Here is a 26,568-nt window from a genome sequence, read left to right on the forward strand (position 1 = left end):
TATTTTATACATTCATAATAAGTATTAACAATATCCACTCATAATAAGTATTAATACCAGTATATATTTTAATATAATACCCAGTGACAGATCCAGAAATAGTATCATGGAGGGCCAATAATATATATAATATTAAGAAATTATGCAAAAAAATTATATAATGTAAAATGTATTACAAAAATATATTGATAGAGAATATATTTTAAAGTACAAAAGATATATATGTACTTTTTATTAACGAAGTGGTCGATTTTTCATTTTATAAAATTCATCAATAATAGAATTTGTGTCAAATTTTTTAGCAATTTTCTTTTCAATATAATTAAAAGATAATTAGCAAAAAAATTATCTTTCATTTTGTTTCTGAATTATTCTTCACAATATTCATAGCTAAAAAAGAACTCTCAGTTATAGTAGTTGAAATAGAGAAAATTAATACCAAATGAATCAAAGACACTCACAAGAAGAAAAAAAAATCTATTTTATGGGATTTGAAAAATTTTATTTAATTAAAAAATATTAGTAATAATATCTTTTCATATTTTTTTAATATTGTTACTTATTTTTTAGATATTAGAAATCATTAATATTTAGATTAGACTAGACTTTTATTTATATTAGACTAAATATTAAATAAATTTTTAAAAAATTAAATCGTACTTAATAACTTATTACTATTAATCTTTTTTAAAAAAATCTGGGGGACCGAGGCCTCCACTCACCCCCCGTAAGTCCGGGAAGACCAGGATAATACCACAAAAATAGAGCTAAACCGGGAAGACTTCGGGAAGGAATCAAATGAGAGAACATAAGATGAGAAGACACCACATCAAACTTTAAAACCTTAAGGTGTCAAGTTAATGGGTCTCTCGTCTTATAAACTCCTCACTCTTCCTTGCTTTCTTTGATGTGGAACTAACTTCAACACTCCTCACACTTACAATACTAACATAACTCACCTCAGCCACTTTAACTATTCATGAACTTAGATACTTAGATACTTGCATTTAGGTTTTTTCTCTATATAAAAAAAAAAAAACCCAAAAATCCAACATTAATATCTATATTATTGACGGAATTTTTATAATTTTTAATATCTATTTATGAGACAATATTAGGTGCATATGCACGATTACAATATCTAAAACTAATTCTAACAACAAATATAATCTGATAGATATTATTACACTATCAAATTGGTACAAGTCACAAATCATCATCAGCTCTTAGTAGTGGTTCAAGATATGATTGGGTTGATCACCCTCTCGGTTTTCTTCAAATAAAATATCTTCAACTTGAAACACACTAAGAGTATAAGAGTTGAATAGTAACCAACCATTATCTAATAAAATATCGATTGATCAATATCAAATAATTTTACAGCTAAGTATCGATATATAATTCGAAAAATCATACAGAGATATCAAACTGTAAACTTTACCTACATATATCAATACTATAATGTCTAATAGATTGTCTAAATATTTTTCTTAAAGTCTTTTCCCCTTATCGTAAAAATATAATTATCTTTTCTTGCACTATTTTATGTTCTTTCTATTATTCCTTATCAACCGAAGTAGCTAGATTCCAAGCCTGCTATGGTCAATATTAATGAGTGTAGTGCTACGTGCTACGTATTAATTTATTGCAGATCAAAATTTTATTTAAAAATTTATTATTGATCAATAAAATAAATGCACAAAATTTAAAATTTTAATATTTAATTAAACAAATTAATAAATTAATTACTAGATCAATCTAAATTGATTATTCACTGAGCACATATTAAATGAGTAGTATTGTTATATTTTTTATTATCCCTTATAAATAATCATCATTTAAATAAGAACATTCCGGTAAGATTTTTGTTTGAATATTATTCTCATAAATATTTGAATTAAGTTGTAGACCATAATTTGAAAGCTAATAATAAGGACTCATCATGAAAAGAATATTTATATATCAATTAGCATGTTCCTATAAATAATAAAAATTTTAATAGAAAAAATCATCTTTTCTTATTAAGAGAGTTTAGTATTTCTTAAAAAATAAATAAACATTAAAATTTTAATAAATGGATTATTCCAAAAATTAACTACCGTACTTATCGATGGATACCCCAAAAAGATTTGATAATGGCAAATTAAAGTATGTACTATATTCCACTATGTGTTATCATGATGAAAATATTACATGGTAACTCATCAACAAATGCATATATATATATATATATAATCCAACAATAATATAAGCCCAAGAATCATTTCCAAAATTTCAGCAATATATTATTATGAGTGAATCATTATTCATCGTGACATAAATCGTTATAATAGGATATTACACGTTACATACATACATACCCTTTTATATGCTTAAGATTCGTTGCTTTCAACCGACCCATAAATTATATATATTAGGAACAAAAACAAGCATTACTTTACACCTTAACTAAATAGGAATCACATGATTTTTGCTTTATTTACAAATGCAACACGAAATCCTGTTGTTCTTGCTGTATTGTAACTGAAGAAACAAGGATAATGCACCTTTTTTTTTATTCCCTTGTGTTAAGTTGCATTTGCATATGACATTATATGTATCAATATCATCAATATCTTTGTCCCTTGTGTGGTTCATGCCTTCTTTGTGACTCATCTCATGAACTTTGGGTTTGGTAAAACTTACCTTAATTAATTTTATTTGGAGATAAATTAGATGACGTATATAGTTTGATCTCTATTAATTCTCTTCTCTCTATGGCTACTATTTGTCTCTAGTTGAATTATTATTCTATATACTCTTTTTATTTATTTAGTCCTTCCCAATTGGAATGTATATAAATATAGCATATGTTATGTACTAAAACTATGTTTAATAGTGCTTTGTTTTCTCTTCATCATTCTCTCACTAAATAAAATTATTGAATTGTTTCTGGGATTCAATATACTATTGATTGGTGTGTAAAGTTTTTTATCTGATCAACAGTGCCTCCCATTTATGATTTGTAACTTTAAAAAAGAGGTACTATACTACTCTTCTTTCTTTTTTTTTTTTTAGTGAACAAAAGCATTATTGATATATAGTGATTTTGACCTTTTTTTTTTTTGGTTCCCTGTTATGAATTACATGCCTAAAGTTATTTTAGGGTTTAATTTGCAGTAAACTAAACGCAGTTTCAGTAAATAAATTACCTCATCATCACATTCATATCCATTAATAATAACTATGTTAATACATGAGTAATAAATTTTGCCTTAAATCTTCAGTGTAGCTTTTTCAATTCTTTAGTAAGTGAGGCAACATTTACTATATTATATACCAATTTTAGAATTATAGTTGGATTAGTTGTGTTTGAAAAATATATTTAATTAGTTTGTATTGCTTTTTGATCTATTTTAAAGTGTACTTTTTTTTTTTAAAATAATGCATTTTTATTATATTTGGTTTTTTTTAACGAGATGTGTTCTTTGCACCCTTTTTTAGTACACTTTTTATATCTTCCTTTCTAATTAGACGTAGAAATGAATATAATAGAAAGAATAAAAAAGTAATAAATATATATTATTTTAGAAGAAAAAGTATAAACTTTAATTTGTCTAAAAAAATAGTAAAATTAAGGACAAAAAAGATTTTTTATCTTAAATTTTATATTTTAATATATATAAAGAGTTAATTTTTTTTTACATATAGCATAATTATTTTTTTTTCATTGCATTTATTATTATATTTAAAAATAAATTGCACATAAATATCATTTAACGATCATTTTAGAAAAGACAATATCTAAAGTTATTTTATATAACATAATATTTATAATTTCATATATATAATATTCGTATTTATATATTTATTATATCTAAAATTACATAATTATTTTAATAATAATAAATACTAAATAAAATAATTTTTAACTATTTAAACTGATTTTATTATTATTATTATTATTGATGATTTAAATACCAATTAAGAAATGATGGTATGGAAAATGTTTTTGGCTTTTGATGAGTGGGTTTGTCCCACATTTGGCTGCAACATAGACAAAATTTTCTTCCATAAATACCCTTCTTCATAGCGTGTGTCAACCACACTACTCTCTCCACACAGACACTCTTCATCTTCTTCTTCTTCTTCGTTCATTATTTTCTATATTCATCAAGAGTTTAATTTCTTATTACTCTTTTCCATTTTCATGGCATCAAATCAGGCTTCCCTCAATCACACCAACAAACAAGTCTTTCATAGCAACAACAACAATGACCTTGAGCAACAAGCAACAACAACAACACCACTTGAGATCATTGAAACCAAGAAGGAGGAAGAAGAAGAAGAAGATTTCTTTGACTACTCAAGAAGATCTCAATGGCTACGTGCTGCGGTTCTTGGAGCCAATGATGGGTTGGTCTCAACAGCATCACTAATGATGGGTGTTGGAGCAGTGAAACAAGACATCAAAGCCATGATCCTCACCGGTTTTGCAGGCTTAGTTGCCGGCGCTTGCAGCATGGCCATAGGTGAGTTTGTGTCTGTCTACTCGCAACTCGACGTTGAACTCGCTCAAATGAAGAGGGACAAAGAAAGAGGAAACAATAACAACAACAATTCTGACGAAGAAGAAGAAGAAGAAAGATTGCCAAACCCTTTACAAGCAGCAGCAGCATCAGCTTTGGCATTTTCTATTGGTGCAATGGTGCCATTGCTTTCTGCTTCTTTCATAAGAGAATATAAGGTGAGGCTTGGTGTGGTTGTGGCTGCTGTAACCTTTGCTTTGGTTCTGTTTGGTTGGTTAGGTGCTGTTCTTGGTAAGGTTCCTGTTTTTAGGTCTTCTTTAAGGGTTCTTCTTGGTGGTTGGATGGCCATGGCTATTACTTTTGCTCTTACCAAGTTGATAGGATCAAGTGCTCTTTAATTATTACTTTGTCATATTATGTTAATTATTCTATAAACACCCTTTGTTATTTACTACCTATTTGATATATATGTTATTTTGAAATTTTAAGATATTCTTAAATCAACAATGTATTAAAGGAAGGCACTCATGCATTTCCTTGTCTTTTTACTAGAAATGATTAGATGAGAGCATATAAGTTGAAGAAAATTAAAGTTGTCTTGTTACTTAGCATAAAATGAGGGTAAGGGTTTGTAGTGTTTCAAAGCCTTTTGTAATTGGTAAAGACTCAACTGCAGTCGACTTTACGTGAAGTTGATAGTTGAGAGGTGTTAGATGAAAATTTAATCAAATCAATCAAATCATCTAACAACTCTCAATTATCAACTTCACCTGAATTCGACTGTAACCGAGTTTCCACCTTTGTAATTTGTATACAAGAAGTGCTTCTTTTCATGTATGATAATTATATTGGTAATGAACTAAAGCTTATTATTATTATTATTATTATTATTATTATTATTATTATTATTATTATTATTATTATTTAAAAGGTATGTACTTAGGTGACTACATAAAATTATTTTTAAATAAAATTAATAATTTAATAAAAATATTAAATTATCTAAATATTTGTAATGATCATATTCACGTAAAGACTTTTATGTGAGTTGTTTCCATACACTAATAAATTAAAGCAACATCACAAAAGGGAGAAAGTTCCAATAGGAAGAACATGCCAATATATGCTATGGTCACTGGCCATGTTGAATTGCTTTGCATGTTGATAATGATACAACCTTTTCTGGCATATGCTATTTTCTTGAGAAATTATGTTTGCACACTTTTTTATATATATCTTTTCTGTACATTTTCTTTTCATTGTATACGGAACAAAGTTTATATTTTCTCTCGTTTCTTATCAATCACTTTTAATATCACAATTAAAAAATATAAAAGAGAAATATATACAGACATAATACAAATAATATTTTTCTTTCTTATTATGTTTAGAATACCGAACATGTGGATTCGGACAGGATAGGTGTTGAGTCAACTTTTTTCTCCAATTTTGGTTCAAGATATATATATTTAACTTGAAATATAAAAGGACAACGGATGTAACTTTAGTTGTTAAGGTTTTGACAATAATCTTCTTATGTCATTGGACAATATAAGAGGAATTTTTTTCAAACCCATGATGTAGACGCCATATTCTTGTATCGATATATAAATAATTGAAACTTATGATAAAGAAGTTAAATCTTGGATGCAATATCATCTTACTAGATTTGCAAATAAGATATATTAAATCTCTCATTAAACACGGTTTCCCTTTCAAAGTTGCAATTATTTGTGCTTCATCCCCTAAACTGTCTCAACAGTATTAAAAGGCCACTATTCAAATAAGAGTATTGATTGTACGAAGATGAGAGGAGAGGTGAAAACACTCACAATCCATTACTGTATAGAGGTTCACTAACTACATAATAAGCCATTCTATTTTTGTTTGTTTCGAATTCTGAAGTTTGTACAGCAAGCCAATAAGGGGTATTTGATTTTTGGAATGAATTGGGAATAAAATTTCATCGTTTTCAATGAAATTTCCACCGACTTTTTACCGTTATCTAGATACACCCTAATAGTTGAATGGTGTGGCCTTGAGAGTTCAATTAGCACCAGAGAATGCTACAACAACGAGACCCTGACAAAACAAGCATTGCTTGATATACATATCATATATGCAAGCATTTTTAGTATAATACAAATATGAATATTAATATTCCCCTATTCATAAGCCAATAACGATAAAAATTTATAAAGAAAAAAATTAATATTACAACAACTTCAACGGTAACAAAGAGATACTCAAGTTTATTCAATAACCCCCCAAGAACTAAATTCTTTCTAACTGAGACGGCCAAGTGTGCATTAAAAGGGACTTTACAACTTGGCTTAAACAACAAATATAACACCACTCTTCCTTCTAAACTTTTGAATGACATGACAAAATCTAAGGTTCTTGTCGGATACACTGCTCCACATTGAACAAGGGCCTTGCACATATTGGAGAAAATTTAAGATACCCGAACCAAATTAGGTGCCTTCAAGTGCGACACCAAAGTAAATGATGAAAACCTCAACTCTTTCTTTTCAATCTTGCGGCATAGCAGGTGTTGAACCATGTTTTTCTTACCCTCTTCTGCTTCTACAAAACCACAGGAAAACGGCCCCATATAAACCCCTCAGACTATACTAGGAGGATCCCCTGACCAACTGCATACGGCACGCGGCCAGCGAGTCCTTATGCAATCTACCAAAGGTGCATGCTGAGAAGGCTCGGGTTTTGATACTTCAGTGTCTTTCCCAGAAGATTCAGTTGCTGCGGAAGAAGATGAAACTGGCACATCTGCCATGTATTCCTCAGGCGTCCATCTTGGAGGAACCGAAACTCTCAATTTCGTGAGTCTGGGTCTTTGTAATGGAGTTTCACCCCTAAAGTTTAATTGACCGCCATTTAGATCTGACTTAGCAATCCCATTAAAATGGTAGAGATAAAAAACCTTCTTACCCATCAGTCCCGATGAATCCTTCAAACCTCCCAAACTCTTGTCAAGATCCAAAATTACTTGCCAAAACTCACTCCATACAATGAAGCCTGTACCACAAAGGTGCTCAAGCTTCTCTTGTGGGAGTTTGATATTTGTTTCTCTGAGAACTTGATGGAAACCCTCCACACTAATGAAACCACCACCTCCACTCTGATCTTGGGCATCAAATGCTTTGCGTATCTGTGATTCCCTCTCTTCTAGTTCATTCTCGTTTTGAACACTTGTGTCAAGGGCAAACAGTACTGTGTAGTGGGATTCACTCCCAACAACCCATATAGGCCACTTTGGGCATTTCAAATACTGACCCACCTTGCAGAAATTAAGGGATTCTAGCAGTGTGAGAAATCCAACTTCTACACACTGGGATATACCTTTAAGAAACATTCCTCCACCTAAATCCATCCTGCCATCAAAGACATTAGGGACAGCCTGTCCACACAGCAGTAAATTCACAATTTCCTACAACAAAAAATTGGACCAAAAAGAACAACCTTAAAATATGCTATATCAGAGAATTTCGAAAACACAGTAGTACAAAGGATAGCAGCATTTTTCAATTGCCTGTCTGCAAATACCTGTGACGCATGCCCAAAAGGAGCAGTAACTAGAGGTAGGCTAGGATCATCCCTGTCAGCTTGAACCAAGTCCTACAAGAAAGGAAAATATTGCAAGCGTTAACCCGTACACATTTTAAAAAAAATAACAAATGCAAATTCTCAGTTATTATTCAATGGCATTTAATCACTTGATTGGCCACCATATTCCCCAAATCTGTAAGAAGTGTAAGCTCATCCTTTTTTTCTTTTTTCTGAAACTCTAAAAAATAAGAATTAAAAATTATTTAAGCATGAAGATTTCCTATGCATAGCTTTGAATATTCAAAGCTTTTAATTACAATCCCATTCAACACTACAATTAGCCAAGTCATGGAATTCTTAAGATGCAATTGCAACTAAAAGAACATACCAGTCCCCGGGAAAGTAAAGCAGATATCAGGAAAAGCAGTGCCCCCATACGGCTTTGGAATGATGGAATCATTGCTTCAAGTCTCTTCAATGCAGTTGCTTGCGACGTGTATGTTTCAATTCTAAGAACTTTTTGCAGATCCAAGCCGGATTCTATGGAAAGACCTTCGAGTGCTTTTGCAATTACCTATTCATCAAACAAGACCTGACTTAGCAATAAGAACATCGTAGCAGGAGTATAGAACTGCAAAAGACTATTGCATCATGCTGTTGCACTACCAATATCAACAGAAAATTCAAGCTACCTCATCCCTAGAAAGATTTTCAGAATGTTGAATGTCACTCCCTAGAATGCTCAGAGTTGCAACCACAGCCCTTTCATTATTTCCACACATGAACAATATTTCACTCATGCTTCTTACAAGGGCACTGTTAAAAAAAATATTAAATAATTAATAAAACAATTAATGAAGAAAGCGCATGTTACCATTAAAGGGTATACCTGTCAACATCAAAAACTAAAAAGCAATGAAGCATGTAGAAAGACATTTGATTTTCATAACCAATGCTCAATGAGATTAATAGATGAAACGAAATGGAAGGAAAAACAAAACTTATTTGAGGACACCTTATGGTAATCTTTGTTTGATGCTTATTTAATATGCCAATGTATAAAGGTCAACAAATAAATATTTTTTTTATGAATTATATATAATGGAAGGTATTTTAGGAAATACCAAACCCCCCTCATATCCCCATTAAAACCATTACATATAAAAGATATTGACATAATTTAGTACAAAGGACAAGAACTAGATCTCTAAAATTAATGCATTTACCTAGTTAACAAAAATGACTGATCAGGAATAAGTTAATCACCTTACTTTTAGATCTTCAGTAAGTGAAGAAAAAACATTTGATGGAACAGATTGACTTTTAGAAGACGATCCCCTCAAGACCCGGTTCTGTGGCATGAATAATGCATCTTTCAACTCATTACGGAAGAAAAGAATGTATTTGAGCGCAAATGCCTGCAAAGTTAAAAGGAAAAACATGTTACATCAGCACAAAAGAAAATGCTTCTAGAAATTATGAGTATCAGTAGAAGAAACAAATGAAGAGGAAAGAGAAAAAAAAATAATGCACATTAGCACATCTCAATACATGCTCACACAGACCAAGCAAAATAAAACTGATATTAATTTATTGGTTGGATGATTTGGGTCAAAGATCAAGAAACCGAGAATAAGCAAAGCAGGGCATAATTAAAATCCATTTATTTAAACCTAAAATATATACACAGGGAACACAGAATTCATGAAAAAAGGGCAGCCCAGTACACAAGCATCCCGCATTAACGCAGAATATGGGGAAGGGTCACACCCAAAAGGTGTAATGTATGCAGCCTAACCTTGAGGTCACATGGAGATAACTCAACCGTTACTCCAAGGATCCCATTCTAGTGGTGTACAACAAAATTAAAACAATAACAGGAGTAGTACCCATCATATTCAAGTTACCAAACTTCAAACTTATTATCTGAGAATGTTGAACATTGTGATATTTGGGGTATTACATATTACAATTTCAGAATGACGACACACACACACACACACACACACACACAAATGATGTTTGTAGCACTGGATATTAATAGGACTCGGCTTTCAATAGATGGAAGACTGGATGTCAAAACGATATTGAACAGTTACAAACAGAATTCAACAGCTTCCCAAAAAAAAAAAAAAAAAAAACTAAAAAGCGGGGACCATTACTTGTATAGCTGCCAAAACGCCACATGGCCCACCTTCATGCTGCACTAGTCCCATTGATGTTTCTGGATCAGAGCTAAACCTATAGGAAAGTTTACATGGTAATAGCATCAAGAAGTAGGCAGATAAACGTATTATAATTTAAAAGTACATGAAAGAAAGAATTCAAAACCCTTCTAGAAAAGGATGACATGCATGGTATAATTTTTTTAGACAATTAAAAAAGTAATCTATTAATGAATTATACACCACGGTGAAATTACTTGCATTCATGTCATCATGTGGCGTTTCTCTATCTGCACATTGGTGGCATATATGCAAAGATCCTATTGCAGTCATTAGTTCATGTTGTTTTTCAGTGAATTTAGTTGGAAAATCATGATGAGGCTATTTTAAATTTATATAGTAATGAAGCTTCTCCTTTTTGTTTTTTCTTTTTTTTCCCCAGTATGCTGCATTTGTATTTTGTCTCACAGGGAAAACACAAAAAGGGTGTAAATAACAAGCCGTATAAATGAATTCCCCTTCACTTTTCTTCATTGACAGCTTAAAGAACAGACTAGTTCCCTTACCTTTCTTCCATGAAAATTCACAAACAAAGGGGGCAACATTATCCTTTCCATTTTGTTGAATTCAGTAAAACCACATGCAACAGATGATTTGATACATCAAAACATCCAACATCAAGCTTTCATAAACCAAATAACCATCTCAAAATAACTTTCCTCGCACAATTTTGGACTAAAGTCATATTTTGAACTTTAGATATACACATTGTTCAACATAGAACAAAATTCAAATTAAGCATAAGAATGAGTCTTTCAATTATTCAACCTCACCATTGAACAATAAATAAGAACTTAATTCGTGATATAAGATTGGAATTTAAATCAATTCACATTTTCAGTAACCACAATGCAAATTAACTACAAAATTTCCATATTGGAGGAAAATGTAAATAAATATTATCAACAAAACTTTAAAATAAAGAATTCACCACAGAATTTAGCCATGAGAATACCTTATTCCCTGATTGCACCATTGCGCTAGAATCCCCTTTGAGACCTCACTCCCAAACACAAGAGCAAACAACTCATTCGCTTCTTCTGCAGACAGCTCCTTACTCATCAACCTCTCACTCCCACCTTCCGAACGCACGGCTTTCCCCTTTTCCTCTGTCATCACCACATCACCACCGCCCTTCCCGCCTTTACCCGCTGCCGTTGCCGTCGGCAAATCGCTCTTATTCACCGTCGCCGTCGACGTCGCAGCCATCGCCATCATCCGCTTCTCAGCGGCCGCGGCCATGAGCTCCCGTTGCATCCGTCGGCTCTTTGCCTCCGGCGACTCCTCCGGCAAACCCGATACGGCCCCTGCGACGGCGTCCCTCGGCTTGCTCCGCTTCGGCTCTGGCGGCGAGTGCTGCTGCATGCTCATCCGAATCGCCATTTGCAAATCCTCTTCCTCGCGATCCGCCATTAAATCCTCAAAAGAATTCCCAAATCGAACGAAAAACCCTAATGATCGAAATCGAAGGTTTTTCGCTTTTTCAGGGTTTGTGGAATCGAATTTGAAAGCCCCGGGAAAGGGCAATTATGGAAATCGAATGGTGAGACGGTTCTCGGCGGCGCCGTTGGCCGGTGGCGAGGAGCTAATGCTGGTTGAAACGATGTCGTTGTGGAGAATAATCTGCAGCGTTGGTTTTTTGTAGAGGAACTTGGATGTGAATTGACTATGTAACCCTGAGCTAAAGGGAATAGTGCAGCGGCTGTGAAGTAGGTGAATTAAGGAAGAATGTGAGGGTATTTTGGAGAATTCGCTGTGGCTGGTTTTGATTTTTGCAGATTTTGTATGTTGAGTGCTTCTACCGGGACGGGATATGGATTCTTCCCATTAATGCAGAGAGAAGCGTTTCATGCTTCTGTCCTCCGTTTATAGGAAACAAATTTTGCACATTAATCTAATTAAATTTATAGGTAATTTTTAAAATAATTTATTTGAAAATTTATTTATGTATGTGTATTTGTGAAAAAAATAATAAATTTGACTAAATTAATCATTAAATAATTTAATATATTTGACTAAATTATTATTTAACGACTCTCATTATCAACTTTATATAAAATTAATTTATTTAAATTTTTACCATATATAAATAGATAGTAATTAATTTAGTAATTTATTTTTTATGTATATATAGTATTTTTATATAGAAAAAAATCTTTTAAAATGAAAAGAATTATAAATATAAAGTAAGTAATTAATTAATACTAAATTTATAATTTCTATCATATGTAAATTAAATTATCTTAATTTAAAAATAATTAATTTTTATTTTTTTATTTATCTAATTTTTCCACCTTAGAAGTACTCGATCATTTTGTTTAAATATTATCTTGGTTTGTCATGGCTACTTAATTGACAATATTGTGTCTGATATTGTTTGATAGAATTTAATTAAATCAAACTCGATAGATATCAATTAAATTACATGAATCAACTTTGAAATACGTGGATCATATTGACCGTAATTAAAAGTATAGTAGACATTTAAATTAATTTTTAAAAGTTTAATCTTTTGATAAATATTTTATTGGACAAATTATTTTTTATTATTTTTAATTAAATTTTTAGAGTAAAGTATATTTAAAAGTTAAAGAACATATAAATTCATTCATTTAATTTTTGTTGACCAAAATAAATATTATCTGTAAATAAAAATGAGAATAATAGATTTAACCATTTTTAAATTTTAATTAATAATATCACTTTTTTATTATATTTTTTACATGAATAAAGTAAAAGAAAAAAGATAGGGAAGACAAATAATACACAACATTACACGTGCTTAATTATGAATATATCTAAAAAGTTAGGATTTTAATTTAACTCATACAATTATAAATATTATAATTTTAATTAAATCAACTAGTTATGATTATTTTATAAAATCATACGATTTTACTAATTATCTTATGATTTTATATTTCACGTTTTTAATTACTACTCTAATTTTATATAAAATTTTCATTCCAACTATATAACTTGCTAATAGTGATAAATGGAGGTAGTTGCTTTTGGGGGCACTTGTCAAATTGGGCAAGCAATGTCGTAGGTTTCTTGATCCATCTTACACGACAGCAGATCATGGTAATGCATCCTCTTTTTTTAACCATGGATGGAGTAAAATATAATTTTTTATATTAAATTTTATAAATAAGACAAAAATAAATATGAAAAAAATATAAAGAGTTAAAAATTATATTTTAAATTTTTAATTTTTTTAATAATTGAGAGAATCTATTCCCAGGCATATATATATAGGCAATTTTTTTTTTATAAGCATAGTTGCCATAACCAAATTAGTGATCGAACCAATCAAACTATTAGTTTACTGATTTATTGGTTTAATCGATAAATTACTGGTTAAATCGGTAAAATCAGTCTCATATAAATAAAAAATATAAAATAATTAAAAACTTAAAACTAAAATTTAAAACACATATCTTCACTAATATTTTATAAAAAAATCAAGTCTCAATTGCTAAAAATAATTAATATAAAAAACCCATAAAATTTATCAATAATACTACAAGAGTATCTTAATTTGACACAATAAAAATAACAATTAATTCAAAAGGCCTATCATCTAATTATAATATTAGTAAATTTTAACACTAATATCAAAATAAATAATTTTAATTACAATACTAGCATTGAAATAGATCAAGCAGATTAATAAATATTTAGTAAAATTTATATTTATATTAATAATAATATATAATTAAAATATAATTAATTTAAAAAATAAAGAATACAAAATTAAATTAAATTATATATTTATAAAATTATGTAATTAAATGTATACTATATAATTAATATTTGTCACATACAATGTTAAGAAACATAATGGTTGAGTGACAAGTGAAAACTGAAAACTGGTGGAGACATTTTAAAATTTTTTTTCAAACAGATTATTTCGGTTAGACCGATTTATATCGATTTTCGTCGATTTTTATTGGTTTATTCTGATTTTTATCGGTTTATGTTGGTTCTTTTTTTTATACGGTTTAAAAAATAAACCGAAATAACTTAAGATTCAGTTCATTTATTTTTCAGTCGAATCGATCAGTCTGGTTTGATTTTTATAACTATGCTTATGAATTTGGTGTTAAATTTGTCGAACTTATTTTTTATAATAAATTTTAAATATTTAAAAATTATTATTTTTTATATTTTTTTAAATTAAGTTTTTTTTTTTTCTTTGGTAAGTCAGGCAACTATGTATAGACATCATAGCAAACCCCATCTATGTATAGCTAGTTTTGGGAACATAGAAGGGCACTGAGTTGATAGATACCTATCTTGCTTGCACCACTCATGAATAATGAAAGCTACAAAATTAGTATTTTTAATTTGTAGCAACCATCACATTAGCACTTCATAGTATTAGAAGTTTAGAACTCATTTTAAGATTATTATAATGGCGAGCATCCATTGATAGCTAGGTTTAATGGATATTATATGTTTGAATTATAGAGGTTAAATTAGAGATATTTTAATAAATTATTATATATTTTATATTATACATAAAGACTATATGTTATAAAAAAATAGAAATGAAACAGGAAAAAATTTATGAAATAAATTTTAAAATGTAATTATTAACTGATGAGATTAAAATTAATAAATAAGTATACTATTAATATTTAAATAAAAATATAAAATAATTTGAAATCATGACTCATTAGCACATATACATGTGAGGTAATTTAAAGAATACATCATTTTGAATTGAGTAATATTAATTGTAAAAACACATTAATTATGAAAATTATATATATGAAATTATGAATGTTATGAGTATGAAATTATAAATGTTTATGTGTGTAGAATTAAATGTTAAGTTAAAGATATTTTTACAAATTTTACTGTGCAACTTATATTTTTATAAACTGACTTTTATAAATATAAAATAGAATATAAAATATAGAAAATATGAATCAATTTTTAAATAAGATGGTCAAATTCAAATGCTATAATATAGAAAAAATTAATAGGATGGTTGATACTTGACAAAGATTGTGATAAACGGAAAAAAATTTAAAAATATAAAATAATAAATAAAAAACTAAGGCAATGCTTATAAAAAAGTCTTATACAGTGAATAAGGATTGAACATTTACAAAATTGAGATGAGTGAAAATTTTTCCATTAAAAAAAAATGCTTTGTGCTCTTTGGGAGTTTTAATGTTAAAAATTATTTTGGAGAAAACATGAAGAGTGAGCAAATTATATACTATAAAATAAAATCAACATATACAATAAGTCAATAAATATGGATATGATTTTATTACTGTTAATGTAAATTATTTACCCAATATAGAAATAAATGTATGATAGTTCTTAAAGAAAAATAAAATATTATTAATACTAATTAAATGATATTGATCCAGTAGTTTTCAAGGCAATTATGATATTGATATTCATCCAATTAATGAAATTAAGGTTGTATATGCGTGTAAGGTATATGTATATTATATTATTATATATAATAATGTTAATGTACGCCAGGTGTAAAGTTTTTTTTTATGCAATAAAAAATATATCTTTGAAAAAAAAAAGTGATATAAATAAAGTAGTTTTAGGCTAAAAATTCGTGTCTCCTAAACATTTTCGTATTTTTTATACGTTAGATAGTAACTTAGTAAGCGTGTTATTTACTTCCTAAAAAGCATAATCAATAAGTTGACTAAATTAATGATATTTATAAAATATGTTTTGATTTGAATTGAATCGGACGAGACTAAATAAAGTTAGAAAAGTATATGTAGAATTCTATTTAAATTTAATTCATCCTAATACTTGTTGTTGCTATTGAAATCTTTCACGTTAGTAATGAACTTTTGCAAGGATTTAACCTAATTAGCATGGAAAAATTAGTGTGCGACTTTTTTTTTTTTTTTTTTTACAAATTCTAGTGATGGATAAAATGTTTTATTAAAAATTTCATCACTGTATCCTCCTCGTACCAATAAGCGAGAACTTTAATGATCGAAAATTTAATGGCGGATTTTATAGAAGTTGCTAATTGGCTGAAACTAAATGTTGCATTCCACTGATAATTAATTGTCAACGAATTTTAGATATATTTACTGACGGTTAGAATACCACTTCTATCGTCGGATATTATTCGACCCAAAAAATTTATGTTAGGGAACAAAAATAATATACATTACATTTAAAAAAATATTAATTTAAATTTTAAAAAATAAAAGTATACATTAATTATTTGAATACAAGAAAAACCAAAAATTACATATAATAAAATAAGACGAAACATATTTTTTAAAATATTTTTCATATTATTTCTAAAAATAAAAAAGTATATATTCTAAATTAGTAAATTGATCAATTGATTTTAGAATTTTATATGCAACATAATTACATATAATAAAATAGAACAAAAGATAAACAAATAAATAATAAGGATCAGTAAATTAAGAATAAAATAAAATATATAAATTTATGAAGAGAATAAAAAATTAGATTAATACCTAAATTATAATTGCTTGAATTAAAATTTACAATTGAAAATATCAAAAAGAAAAATAATAAAATTAAAAGATACATAGAGTCATAAAAAATTATATAAAAAATATATAAAATTTATTTTTTGATGAAAAAAATGACTATTAAAAAATGAATAGAAAAAAAAGGTTGAAAAGTAAGAAAAAGGTTTAACATAATAAAGGAGTAGTGACGGCTGAAATTTGAAAATAAAAGAAGATTAAATTTGATTAGATTATTTAATAGTCAAGATAAATAAATTTAAAAATTTAAATAATTGGATTTAATTTATTTATAATAGAATTATTTAAAATTTAAAATAAAAATATTATATATATATATATATATATATATATATATATATATATTTTAACAGAAATTGAAATCGGAGTGGGGGCAAGTGCCCTCCTGTCATAGCACGTAGGTCCGTGCCTGTTCGTCGCTAATAATAGTATATATTAATTTGGTATAATTAAGTGTTTTTTAAATATTATTTTTTATTAAATTTAAAAAAAGAAATAATATTTTTAATGTTTTGAACAATTAAGATATAAAAGTGGATATTAAAATTAATTAAATAATAATAACTCTTAAAAAAAAAGACCAAAAATTAAAATTTAAAAAATGCGTAGTATTTTTCATATTAGTAACCTATTTCGTCGAAAAAATTTGTCGCTAATAATGTGAAAGATAGTTAAATTAGAGAAAAAATTTGATTGAATTATTTTAGATTTAATATCTCTGTTCAGGTACTATAATATATTTGTGTGTAAGAGGAGGAAAATATTTGAAGGGATCATGTCTGGATTTGTATACAAAAAGTGCCATTGAAAATACCAACACGTTTACCTCTATATCTTTCAATTCTTTCTTTAATATCTTTTATTACATCAAATAGTGTGAGTTTTGTTTTTCCTCTTAATATGTTTGGTTGAATTGGCCAATTTTCAAGAAGGAACCTAGCATTAGCAGAGAATTATACTCAGAATAAAAGAATGCACACCATCTTATTATAATAGAAACTTAATAGTATAGATACGCACACAAATAAATAATATTTAATTAAAATAATTAAATATATTTCACCATTATATATCAAACTTGTATGCTAATAATAAAGATAAGGCAAACATGCCTAGATCCAAAAGTACAAATAAAAAGTCCAGAAAAAAAAAAAAGATTAAGCTAGGGTAATATCCAAATAGGAGAACAAAAAAAATTAAGAGCTGATAATATTCTTTTACAGCTACCATCTTCCAAATTGAATATGCCAATGTCATGATGCCAAACACCATCCGAATTCGATGGATTTAATCCATTATCATTAAAATAGATTTTATTTCCTTTGCAATTGCTTGCCAATATCTGAATCGAAGAATTGAGTCCAACTATTAATACGTAATTCTCTAAGTTATATATTTTTGACCATACTTTTGCATTTTTATTCAATTTATAAATATCGAATCCGATAGTCTCCATATTCAGACGCAATGTTCGCTTCCTAGAAACAATATGTCGTACGAGCATCAATAATCTTCCATCATCACAACCAATCAAATATTTATAATGGAAAATTAAGGGCTCATAGCCATGACGAGGTGTCCCTTCATAAATTCTTCTCACTGGCTCTAATTTTTCCTTTATATCAAATTCATATATCTGGAAGTCATAGCCCACTGCATATATCTTCTCTTGAAAAAACATGACATCTACAATACACCTATGATTTGTTGGAAACTTGATCCATCTCGGATTATTGGGCTTGTAAAAGGCCAATTTTATACCACATCCGTATATGATCACGGCCATAAAATCATTGTAACGATCATTGTTAGGTGCTGAATTCGTAATAACCTTCCAAACATTCATTTTATGCATTGAAATCGTATCTAGAGTGCCAACCCTATTCTCAAAATTAAAAGTGCATTTGTCACCATGAATATCAATTACATTGGGAAGAGTTGAAATTGGAGGAAGATCGAAGCTAACCTTTGTAAATGGATTTAACATTTGTATGGTGCCTTCGTATATTAATACGATTATTATCCATCCATGACAAGATCCACAAATTTTGTTGTATTGCAGCTCTGGCATTGTAAGATAGTAAATCTCCTCCTCTTCAAAGATACGGGTTCGTCTCTCAGTTAATTTTGAAATGGTACCTTCGTATATCTTAGGTTTTTTGGAAGATCTCTTAGCAGCAGCAGTAGCAATAGGCAATAGCAGCCACGGAACTTTGTTGCCACTGGGGTTCTGTGGAAGATTGAAGTTCCATTGCTTGCAGATGAATCGAAATTGAAGGTATTCATCGTATGAATAGAACCGCTTTGTAATTTGGTTCAACAAATCTTGATGTATGCTTGCCCATTGATCAACTCCACCCATATCTCAGCAATGCTAAATTCAGAATCTGGTTGTGTATACGGGAATGGGACTGGAATGACACTCTAGCCTCCAAATCAGAGTTTTTAGACTTTTAGTAGGGTTAAATGAGTGTGTTACTCTCCTTTTTATAAAAAATATCAGGATCGTGCAGGGATTTAGATTTAAATTCGAAATGTCGTTACAACCGTTTTTTGTTTTTAAATTAAATTCAAATTTCTAACTTTAATATTATATAATTGACTAAATCTCTATAGTGTCCCCAATTCAGCTCGTGCATCAATTTAGTCCTTGAAATTCTAATTGCCTATTTATGTCCTCCGCGTTTCATGTTACATAACGGTTCTTCACTGGAATTCTGACGTGATTCAGCCACGGCCTTGCTTGTGTGGCATAGCCACTGCTACGTAGGACCTCTGAAACGACGTCGTTTCATGGTGAAACGTTTGAAAGCATAAACGTCGTCGTTTTGATTCCAGTGAATGTAATGGTTGCTTGGGTAAAGAGTTTGATATTCGTTACGTCTTTTTCATAATTTCTCATCTCTCTCAACGTTTGGTCTCCTCCTCCATAACCAGAGACAATGGCGATAGCCTAAGGCATTGCTGCTTGCTCACTGCTTTCTTACCATTGTTGCACTGAACTTGGCGGAAGGTCTGTGGAAAGCAATTGAAGCAAAGATTGAGGAACCCTTTAATCTAGCTTCAAGGTCAGTTTTTTTTTTTTACAATTTTTTGGATCATTTTTCATTCTTCGGACAAGCAATTGTTTAAGTTACTCTTACATGATGCATTCAGAATTTGTTGAAATTCATATGTTATTAGGGTTTTACTTGTTGATATGTTTCAACAAGGTCGCTGCAGCTGCAAAGGCTGCTAAAGACACTAAGAACGCTACTGCCCAGGTCACTGCAACCGCTATTTCGTCCACACCTGCTGCTATTACTACTGCCCAGGTCACTGTAACTGCTATTGTTACTGGTACAGCTACTGCTACTGTTACAAACAATATTCTGATTGCAACCAATTCTATTCCTATTGATCAAGCTTCAAAGATTGAACTGTCACAGTCAAGTTGTTTTGAACCAGACGATTCTCAAAAAGTTTAACATTAATTCTTTAATATATTTTTTTATTAATTCTTCACTAATAACTCTGAAAAAAGTTTAGTAGATGATAAGTTTGGATTTTCATTTGTTGTTTGTGTTTTGTGTAGTTCACTGAACTAAATGCTGAACCAGCCACAAGACCTACAAAATTACCTGCTAGAAGAAGATCACCATCGCCAACTTTCTCTACAACACTGGACCCAATGAAGGGTGCAAGTTCAGCCATTGCCTTACGATTCACAATTTTTTTTAAAATTTGTATCGACTTCTGGATTTAAGCACCCACGGAAGAAGTGAAACTTAACACTAGCACATTGCCATGTTCTCAACCCTTTAATAGCACCATTGCTATAAAAACGACAACTACCAACAACCCAAACTCAAGAACTTGAGTAATGAATTTTAGATTTCTAATGTCTGCTTCAATCTTGCCCACCCGCCATGCAAAGTTCATTTTTTTTCACCAACATCATCTTCTGGAACAGCTTTTTCAAGCAGCTCCTCTTGCACATAATCTGTCCAGACGAATAAATCATACCATTTTTTTCCACTTATCTGCAAATATCCCTCCACATATTAATGTCACACAAAAAAATCAAGGCATTGGATTACAAATTAGTTACCTTCACTTACATTATAGTTGGGGCAACCAAAGAAGGGCTTGTTAGAGTGTGTCTCCGTCGCTGACCACCTAAGCACCAAGCGACAACCACAGCTGCACCAATCCGAAATCCGCCCATGCCTGCATTGCGTTGTGCTTCTTGTCCAGTTTTTCGTCAACGATGACCGATTCGAGCTTTCTGCAACGTGGCTTCCAGTTTCTCTCATTGGGGACGACTATTGGTGTAGACAAGAGATAAAAAAGGAGACGTTGATGGAGAGAATCAGATTGAGGGGACGCAGACGAAATTTTAAGATTTAAAAAGAGGACATGAACTAAATTGAAAAATTTCAAAAAACTATCCACGTCATCCGTCCACAATGAGATCCTACGTGGCAGTAATTGTGCCACATAAACAAGGCCGTCGCTGAGTCACACTGGAATTTCAGTAAAGGATCGTTATGTAGTTCGGAACACAATCTAAAAGATATAAATAGTGCAATTAAAATTCTAGGAACTAAATTAGTGCATGAACCGAATCCGGAAGACCACTATAAAGATTTAGTCTTATATAATCTTATAAGAATAAAATAAGAATATTTTAATATTTCGAATTTTAAATTTAAATTTATAAGGACAAATGACATAAACAAAACAAACTAGCTCTAATATTACTCAATTTCCCTAAATTAAATGAGATTTAGTTACATTTTTTAATATTTTAATATTGTTAAGCTTTCATAATTTTAATACAAATAGTAATAATAATGTATATTGGTAATTTCTCTCTATATATATATATATATATATATATAAAAGACATCTAAATTTAAAATATTATATATAATACATGTTATTATTATTATTATTATTATTATTGCATAAGGGCTTTTTTTAATGTAAAAGATCATTTTAAAATTTAACTTTAAAAAAATTTAAGAAGTCAGTATTTTTATTAAAATTTTGTTAGTATTTAATCATAAAAAATGAGTAATTCTATATTATTAAATAAAATTTTATATTATTAAAAATATTAATAATGATTAACTAATAACTATAAATCACAAGCTAATGAATTATAATTCAAATGACATAATTTTTTCATATTTAATTCAGAAATTACGAATTCAAATCTTCTATTTTTAATAAAAAAAAAATTATAAATCACAAAACTTACTGGCTTAACACTCTTCTCTAAATTCTCTTCCCTTATTCGTTAATTTTAGAAAACGTGACATCGTATACGTACTTCACTTAATTAATTCCTCTTATTTAATTTTTTTTTTCCCCAAAAATCTGAGTAGGAAGGAAGGGACATGATGATAACGAAGGAATGCAAGGATGAGAGAGTGCTGACAGTGGCACACACATCGAAAAGAGTATAATGGAAGTTAGCGCGTGTTGCCACGTGTCAAAAGTGGGATCAGATAGATAAACCCCCTCCTTTTCTTCGTTGAATTTCCGTCACTTGAATTACTGAAAACTCAAAAAAACCCAACCGCAGCATCAAAATCTGAGTCACTAAGCTTGAAGAGAATGGACCACAGCGCAGATGCACACCGTACGGACCTGATGACCATAACACGATTCGTGCTCAACGAACAGTCAAAGCACCCTGAATCGCGCGGTGACTTCACCATCTTACTCAGTCACATTGTTCTTGCTTGCAAGTTCGTCTGCTCTTCTGTTAACAAGGTACCTTAATTAAATTCATTTCCTAATTCACTTTCATTTCATTTCATGTAATTTCACTTCATTTCATGCATCGCAGGCTGGTCTCGCCAAACTCATTGGACTTGCTGGAGAGACTAACGTTCAGGTAATATATATAAATTTGGCTGGATTTGCATTTCGTTTTCATTTCGATTTGAATTTCATTTCATTTCATTTATGTTCGTTTGGTGCTTTGAATTGAACATGAAAGGGTGAAGAGCAGAAGAAACTGGATGTGCTTTCCAATGAAGTCTTCATCAAGGCCTTGATTAGCAGTGGCCGAACTGTAAGATCCGTTCGTTCGTTCATTCACTCATTCATTCATGTGATTTGATTTGATTTATTTGCCTCTCTGTTCATCATCGATTGTTCTTTTTTCTTCTTTAACAGAGCATATTGGTTTCGGAAGAAGACGAGGAAGCAACCTTCGTGGAGCCTTCTTTGCGTGGAAAGTACTGCGTCGTTTTTGATCCTTTGGATGGTTCCTCTAACATTGATTGTGGCGTTTCAATTGGCACCGTACCTATCATCTTCCTTTCTTACCTGCAATTCCACATATATAGATAGTGTTAATAACATTTGTCTAATAATTGATGAGTTTAATTTTTGATGCATTTGCACGTAGATTCATGTATTTAAATTATTTTTTAAGTAATATATTTTTATATTAATTATTTTTATTAATATGGTAATACATAATTGGTTGTCTTCGACATAAAAATTAAAGTTATAATTGGTTAATATTGGTTAATATACTAAATTTTCTATATTTTATCAATTTTATACGTATGAATTTAGTATACTTTGCATCCACACGGAATGTGTATGCTAATTGACAGAGGATATGCACACATGAATTATTATATTTTTTATTGTCTGGATGGTTTAGGCTTGTTACCATTTAATAAGGTGTCAAATAATTCAGATCTTATATAATTATATTCTTATCTTATAGATAGGAAACAAATATATCTTCATGTCTAAAGTCAACGTCTCAAATAAACCAGATAAGTTGGATGATTATTCCAATAAAGAATACATATTTTATGTTACTTATAAGGTGGTGGTCAAGTTTGTGTTTTCTTGATGTAGATATTTGGGATTTATATGGTGAACGATGTGAATGAACCAACACTAGAAGATGTTTTGCAACCTGGCAAGAACATGTTGGCTGCTGGTTATTGTATGTATGGAAGCTCTTGCACGGTATCATCATCATACACTTAATTCATCACTAATTAAACAACTCTTTGATTATTCTAAAATTTGAGATATGATGATGATTTTGATTTTTGCAGTTTGTGTTAACCACTGGTAGTGGTGTTAATGGTTTCACGCTTGACCCATCACTTGGTGAGTTCATACTAACTCACCCTGACATCAAGGTAGTACTACTATTTCTGCTCATTCATCGATGACAAATATGTTCACTTTTATCTGTTGGTTACTTTTTTATAAATTCGTTAGTCAATGTATTTGGATACAAATTTCAATCTGTTCAAACTTCAAACACGTTATGCAATGCAAGCTAAGCTACTACTATTACTCTGCAGATCCCAAAGAAAGGCAAGATTTATTCAGTGAATGAAGGAAATGCTAAGAACTGGGATGGTCCTACTGCCTTGTACGTTTGAATTCTGAAATGTTTATAGTAAAAATGTTTTCCCCTTTCGGAAACTATGCTGCAACTTTTGACAATATTGCAAATCATGTTTTTCCTTAAGTTATGTGGAGAGATGCAAGTTCCCCAAAGATGGTTCATCACCAAAGTCTCTAAGATATATTGGAAGGTATCATGGTTTCTCAACATGTGTTATTCATTGCCACTCATCTTCTCTTCTAACATAGTTTTATATACATTAACAGTATGGTAGCTGATGTTCATCGAACATTGCTATATGGAGGTATCTTTTTGTACCCTGCTGATAAAAAGAGTCCTAATGGAAAACTACGGTATGTCAAGCCCTGCATTACTAATTTTTTTTATTGCCCCTGCATTATTAATAATTTAATATTCTTACTTTTGTTCTATATATGGAGCCAAACGAAGAAGAAGACGACCAAGATGAAGAAAGAACCTTAATTTAGCTTGTTTTGTGTGTAGTGTACTATACGAGGTATTTCCAATGTCATTTTTGATGGAACAAGCAGGGGGACAAGCATTCACTGGCAAACAACGGGTAATTTACTGGTTTTTAAGAACTTTTTTTTAAAAAAATATTTTTTTCTTCTCGCTCCCTCCATTTTTGGAGCATGGTTTTGTGAAGGAGTTAATTTGCAAAGAAGTAACATATTGGCTATGTATGTTAACAGGCACTTGATTTGATTCCTAAGAAGTTACATGAGAGATCTCCCATATTCCTTGGAAGCTACGATGATGTTGAGGAAATCAAAGCTCTTTATGCTGCTGAGGCCAAGTAGGAATCACCCTAAAGAGTGTCCTTTCGCCATGCACTCAATCCATGCATCTTAGAACAAATTGTGAATAAAGAATAAATTGATTGAGATAACATGGATATTAATGAAAGAAGGATAACTGCATCCTTTTCTTTCAACTGGTTGTAATAGTTTCAATCTTATAGCATTATAAGGCATACTAGTTTCTCTCATAATGGTATCAACTCTTTCAAGAAGTGAGACTTATCAAGAATCATATCTATAGAGCAGCTTAGAAGTAAAGACAATGCTGCACTGCCACCAAGAGTCTAGTCATGTACATGCTGTGATTCTCATGCTCAATAAAACTAAAATCTGTCTCAAACAGAAATGAACCACTAGCAAACACGGCAATTAAGGGACTAATCTAATCATAACCACTATCTTAACAAGCTAATACATTTTCAGCAAGATTGATAATCTTCATTAAAATGAATACAAAGATTCCCTCCATGTCAATTGTCATGCAGTCCTCAGCGGCGGGGAAACCAATATCACTCCATCTCCCCTAACAAACAAGAAAGGAACAGTACGCCTTGTCGTCTGAAATCACAAGCAAAAACAACTCATTCAGAGGAAAGCATCTTCCTCTTAATAATAATAATAATAATAATAAATAAAACATGCATTAGTTTGCTTATGTTGAAATGAAATTGTGCATTCCCTATATATATGAACAAAATCCAAAATAGCAAAACAAATCGGCTTTAGACAAATTGATGACATTTCTACATTCCAATAATGGTCCCAAAGTTAAACTTCATTCAACGAAGTTTCTGATGATATCTTAAATCTGTATAATATATAGTATAATGTTTTCTTACTAAGCAGTAGTATGTAATCAATCAAATTTTCCAGTAATGATGCACAGTTCTATGTTTTGTTTTGTGCTGATATAGACGACAACCTTGCTCATTACAACTTCTTACTTACCCTCACAATTTCTTCGTATGTTTCATCATCAATTTCAACAGTAGTAACAATTTCTTCAACATCACCAAGGATCATATTAAGATGCTGATCGTAAGCCTGAAAATTCATGTTTGCAAACCCAAAATGGACTAATTAGGGAACGTGAACAATATCCAAAACGAGATATTTGAAATTTTAAATCACTAATTTAAAAGCCCTAAAAAGTTCCCCCTTCTTGTTGTGACTCTCATTGTGAAGCTATTACTCAAGTAAAAGAATGAACGCAGTGAAAGCAAACAGAAAGCTACGAGCTTAAAATCGTAAAGAAGGCAAATTTGAAGTGAAGTAGGGCACGCAAAGAAGAAGCTAAGAAAAGAGGTGCGGAGAGTAATGGAATAGAAAACGAAGATACATGAAGTTTGCCGCGAAGTTCACGGTCGGAACGGAGCTTGACATAGATGCGCTCGTCGAGGCTCAGCCTTATCAGATCCAAAGGCTCCTTCACAGCGCTTTCTTCTTCTGCAGCAGCCATTGCTCTCTCTCTCTCTCTCTCTCTTCGAAGACAGAGAGACTCCCACACACACAGTCAATGGAGCGAGCGAGGGAGGACAA

At 30.4% G+C, this 26,568-nt stretch overlaps 5 protein-coding genes across 5 annotated transcripts; 2 read left to right on the top strand and 3 right to left on the bottom strand.

The window, feature by feature from the left end:
* Positions 1 to 2,864: 2,864 nt before the first annotated feature.
* Positions 2,865 to 5,389, top strand: LOC112802975 (vacuolar iron transporter homolog 4). Its single transcript, XM_025846414.3, has 2 exons — positions 2,865 to 3,021; positions 4,205 to 5,389. Exons 1-2 carry the CDS (start codon positions 2,998 to 3,000, stop codon positions 4,904 to 4,906), a joined length of 726 nt encoding a protein of 241 aa, XP_025702199.1. The 5' UTR covers positions 2,865 to 2,997; the 3' UTR covers positions 4,907 to 5,389.
* A 1,202-nt stretch (positions 5,390 to 6,591) lies between these two features.
* On the bottom strand, positions 6,592 to 12,177 carry LOC112802976 (uncharacterized). Its single transcript, XM_025846415.3, has 7 exons — positions 11,256 to 12,177; positions 10,238 to 10,316; positions 9,342 to 9,493; positions 8,768 to 8,891; positions 8,464 to 8,649; positions 8,073 to 8,144; positions 6,592 to 7,956 (listed from the first exon to the last, which is right to left on the bottom strand). Exons 1-7 carry the CDS (start codon positions 11,711 to 11,713, stop codon positions 7,132 to 7,134), a joined length of 1,896 nt encoding a protein of 631 aa, XP_025702200.1. The 5' UTR covers positions 11,714 to 12,177; the 3' UTR covers positions 6,592 to 7,131.
* A 5,574-nt stretch (positions 12,178 to 17,751) lies between these two features.
* Positions 17,752 to 19,189, bottom strand: LOC112804049 (putative F-box protein At4g22660). The gene is made up of 2 exons (XM_025847482.1): positions 18,428 to 19,189; positions 17,752 to 17,763 (listed from the first exon to the last, which is right to left on the bottom strand). The coding sequence occupies exons 1-2, from the start codon at positions 19,187 to 19,189 to the stop codon at positions 17,752 to 17,754; spliced, it is 774 nt and encodes a 257-aa protein (XP_025703267.1).
* Positions 19,190 to 22,119: 2,930 nt separating this feature from the next.
* Positions 22,120 to 25,217, top strand: LOC112802977 (fructose-1,6-bisphosphatase, cytosolic). Its single transcript, XM_025846416.3, has 11 exons — positions 22,120 to 22,590; positions 22,667 to 22,714; positions 22,820 to 22,894; positions 22,999 to 23,127; positions 23,701 to 23,814; positions 23,907 to 23,993; positions 24,162 to 24,232; positions 24,333 to 24,398; positions 24,475 to 24,561; positions 24,713 to 24,788; positions 24,922 to 25,217. Exons 1-11 carry the CDS (start codon positions 22,432 to 22,434, stop codon positions 25,027 to 25,029), a joined length of 1,020 nt encoding a protein of 339 aa, XP_025702201.1. The 5' UTR covers positions 22,120 to 22,431; the 3' UTR covers positions 25,030 to 25,217.
* Positions 25,218 to 25,248: 31 nt separating this feature from the next.
* On the bottom strand, positions 25,249 to 26,568 carry LOC112802979 (sm-like protein LSM3A). The gene is made up of 3 exons (XM_025846417.3): positions 26,369 to 26,568; positions 25,978 to 26,073; positions 25,249 to 25,587 (listed from the first exon to the last, which is right to left on the bottom strand). The coding sequence occupies exons 1-3, from the start codon at positions 26,486 to 26,488 to the stop codon at positions 25,507 to 25,509; spliced, it is 297 nt and encodes a 98-aa protein (XP_025702202.1). The 5' UTR covers positions 26,489 to 26,568; the 3' UTR covers positions 25,249 to 25,506.

This window comes from Arachis hypogaea, chromosome 5 (assembly GCF_003086295.3).
Source record: "Arachis hypogaea cultivar Tifrunner chromosome 5, arahy.Tifrunner.gnm2.J5K5, whole genome shotgun sequence".
NCBI lineage: Eukaryota > Viridiplantae > Streptophyta > Magnoliopsida > Fabales > Fabaceae > Arachis > Arachis hypogaea.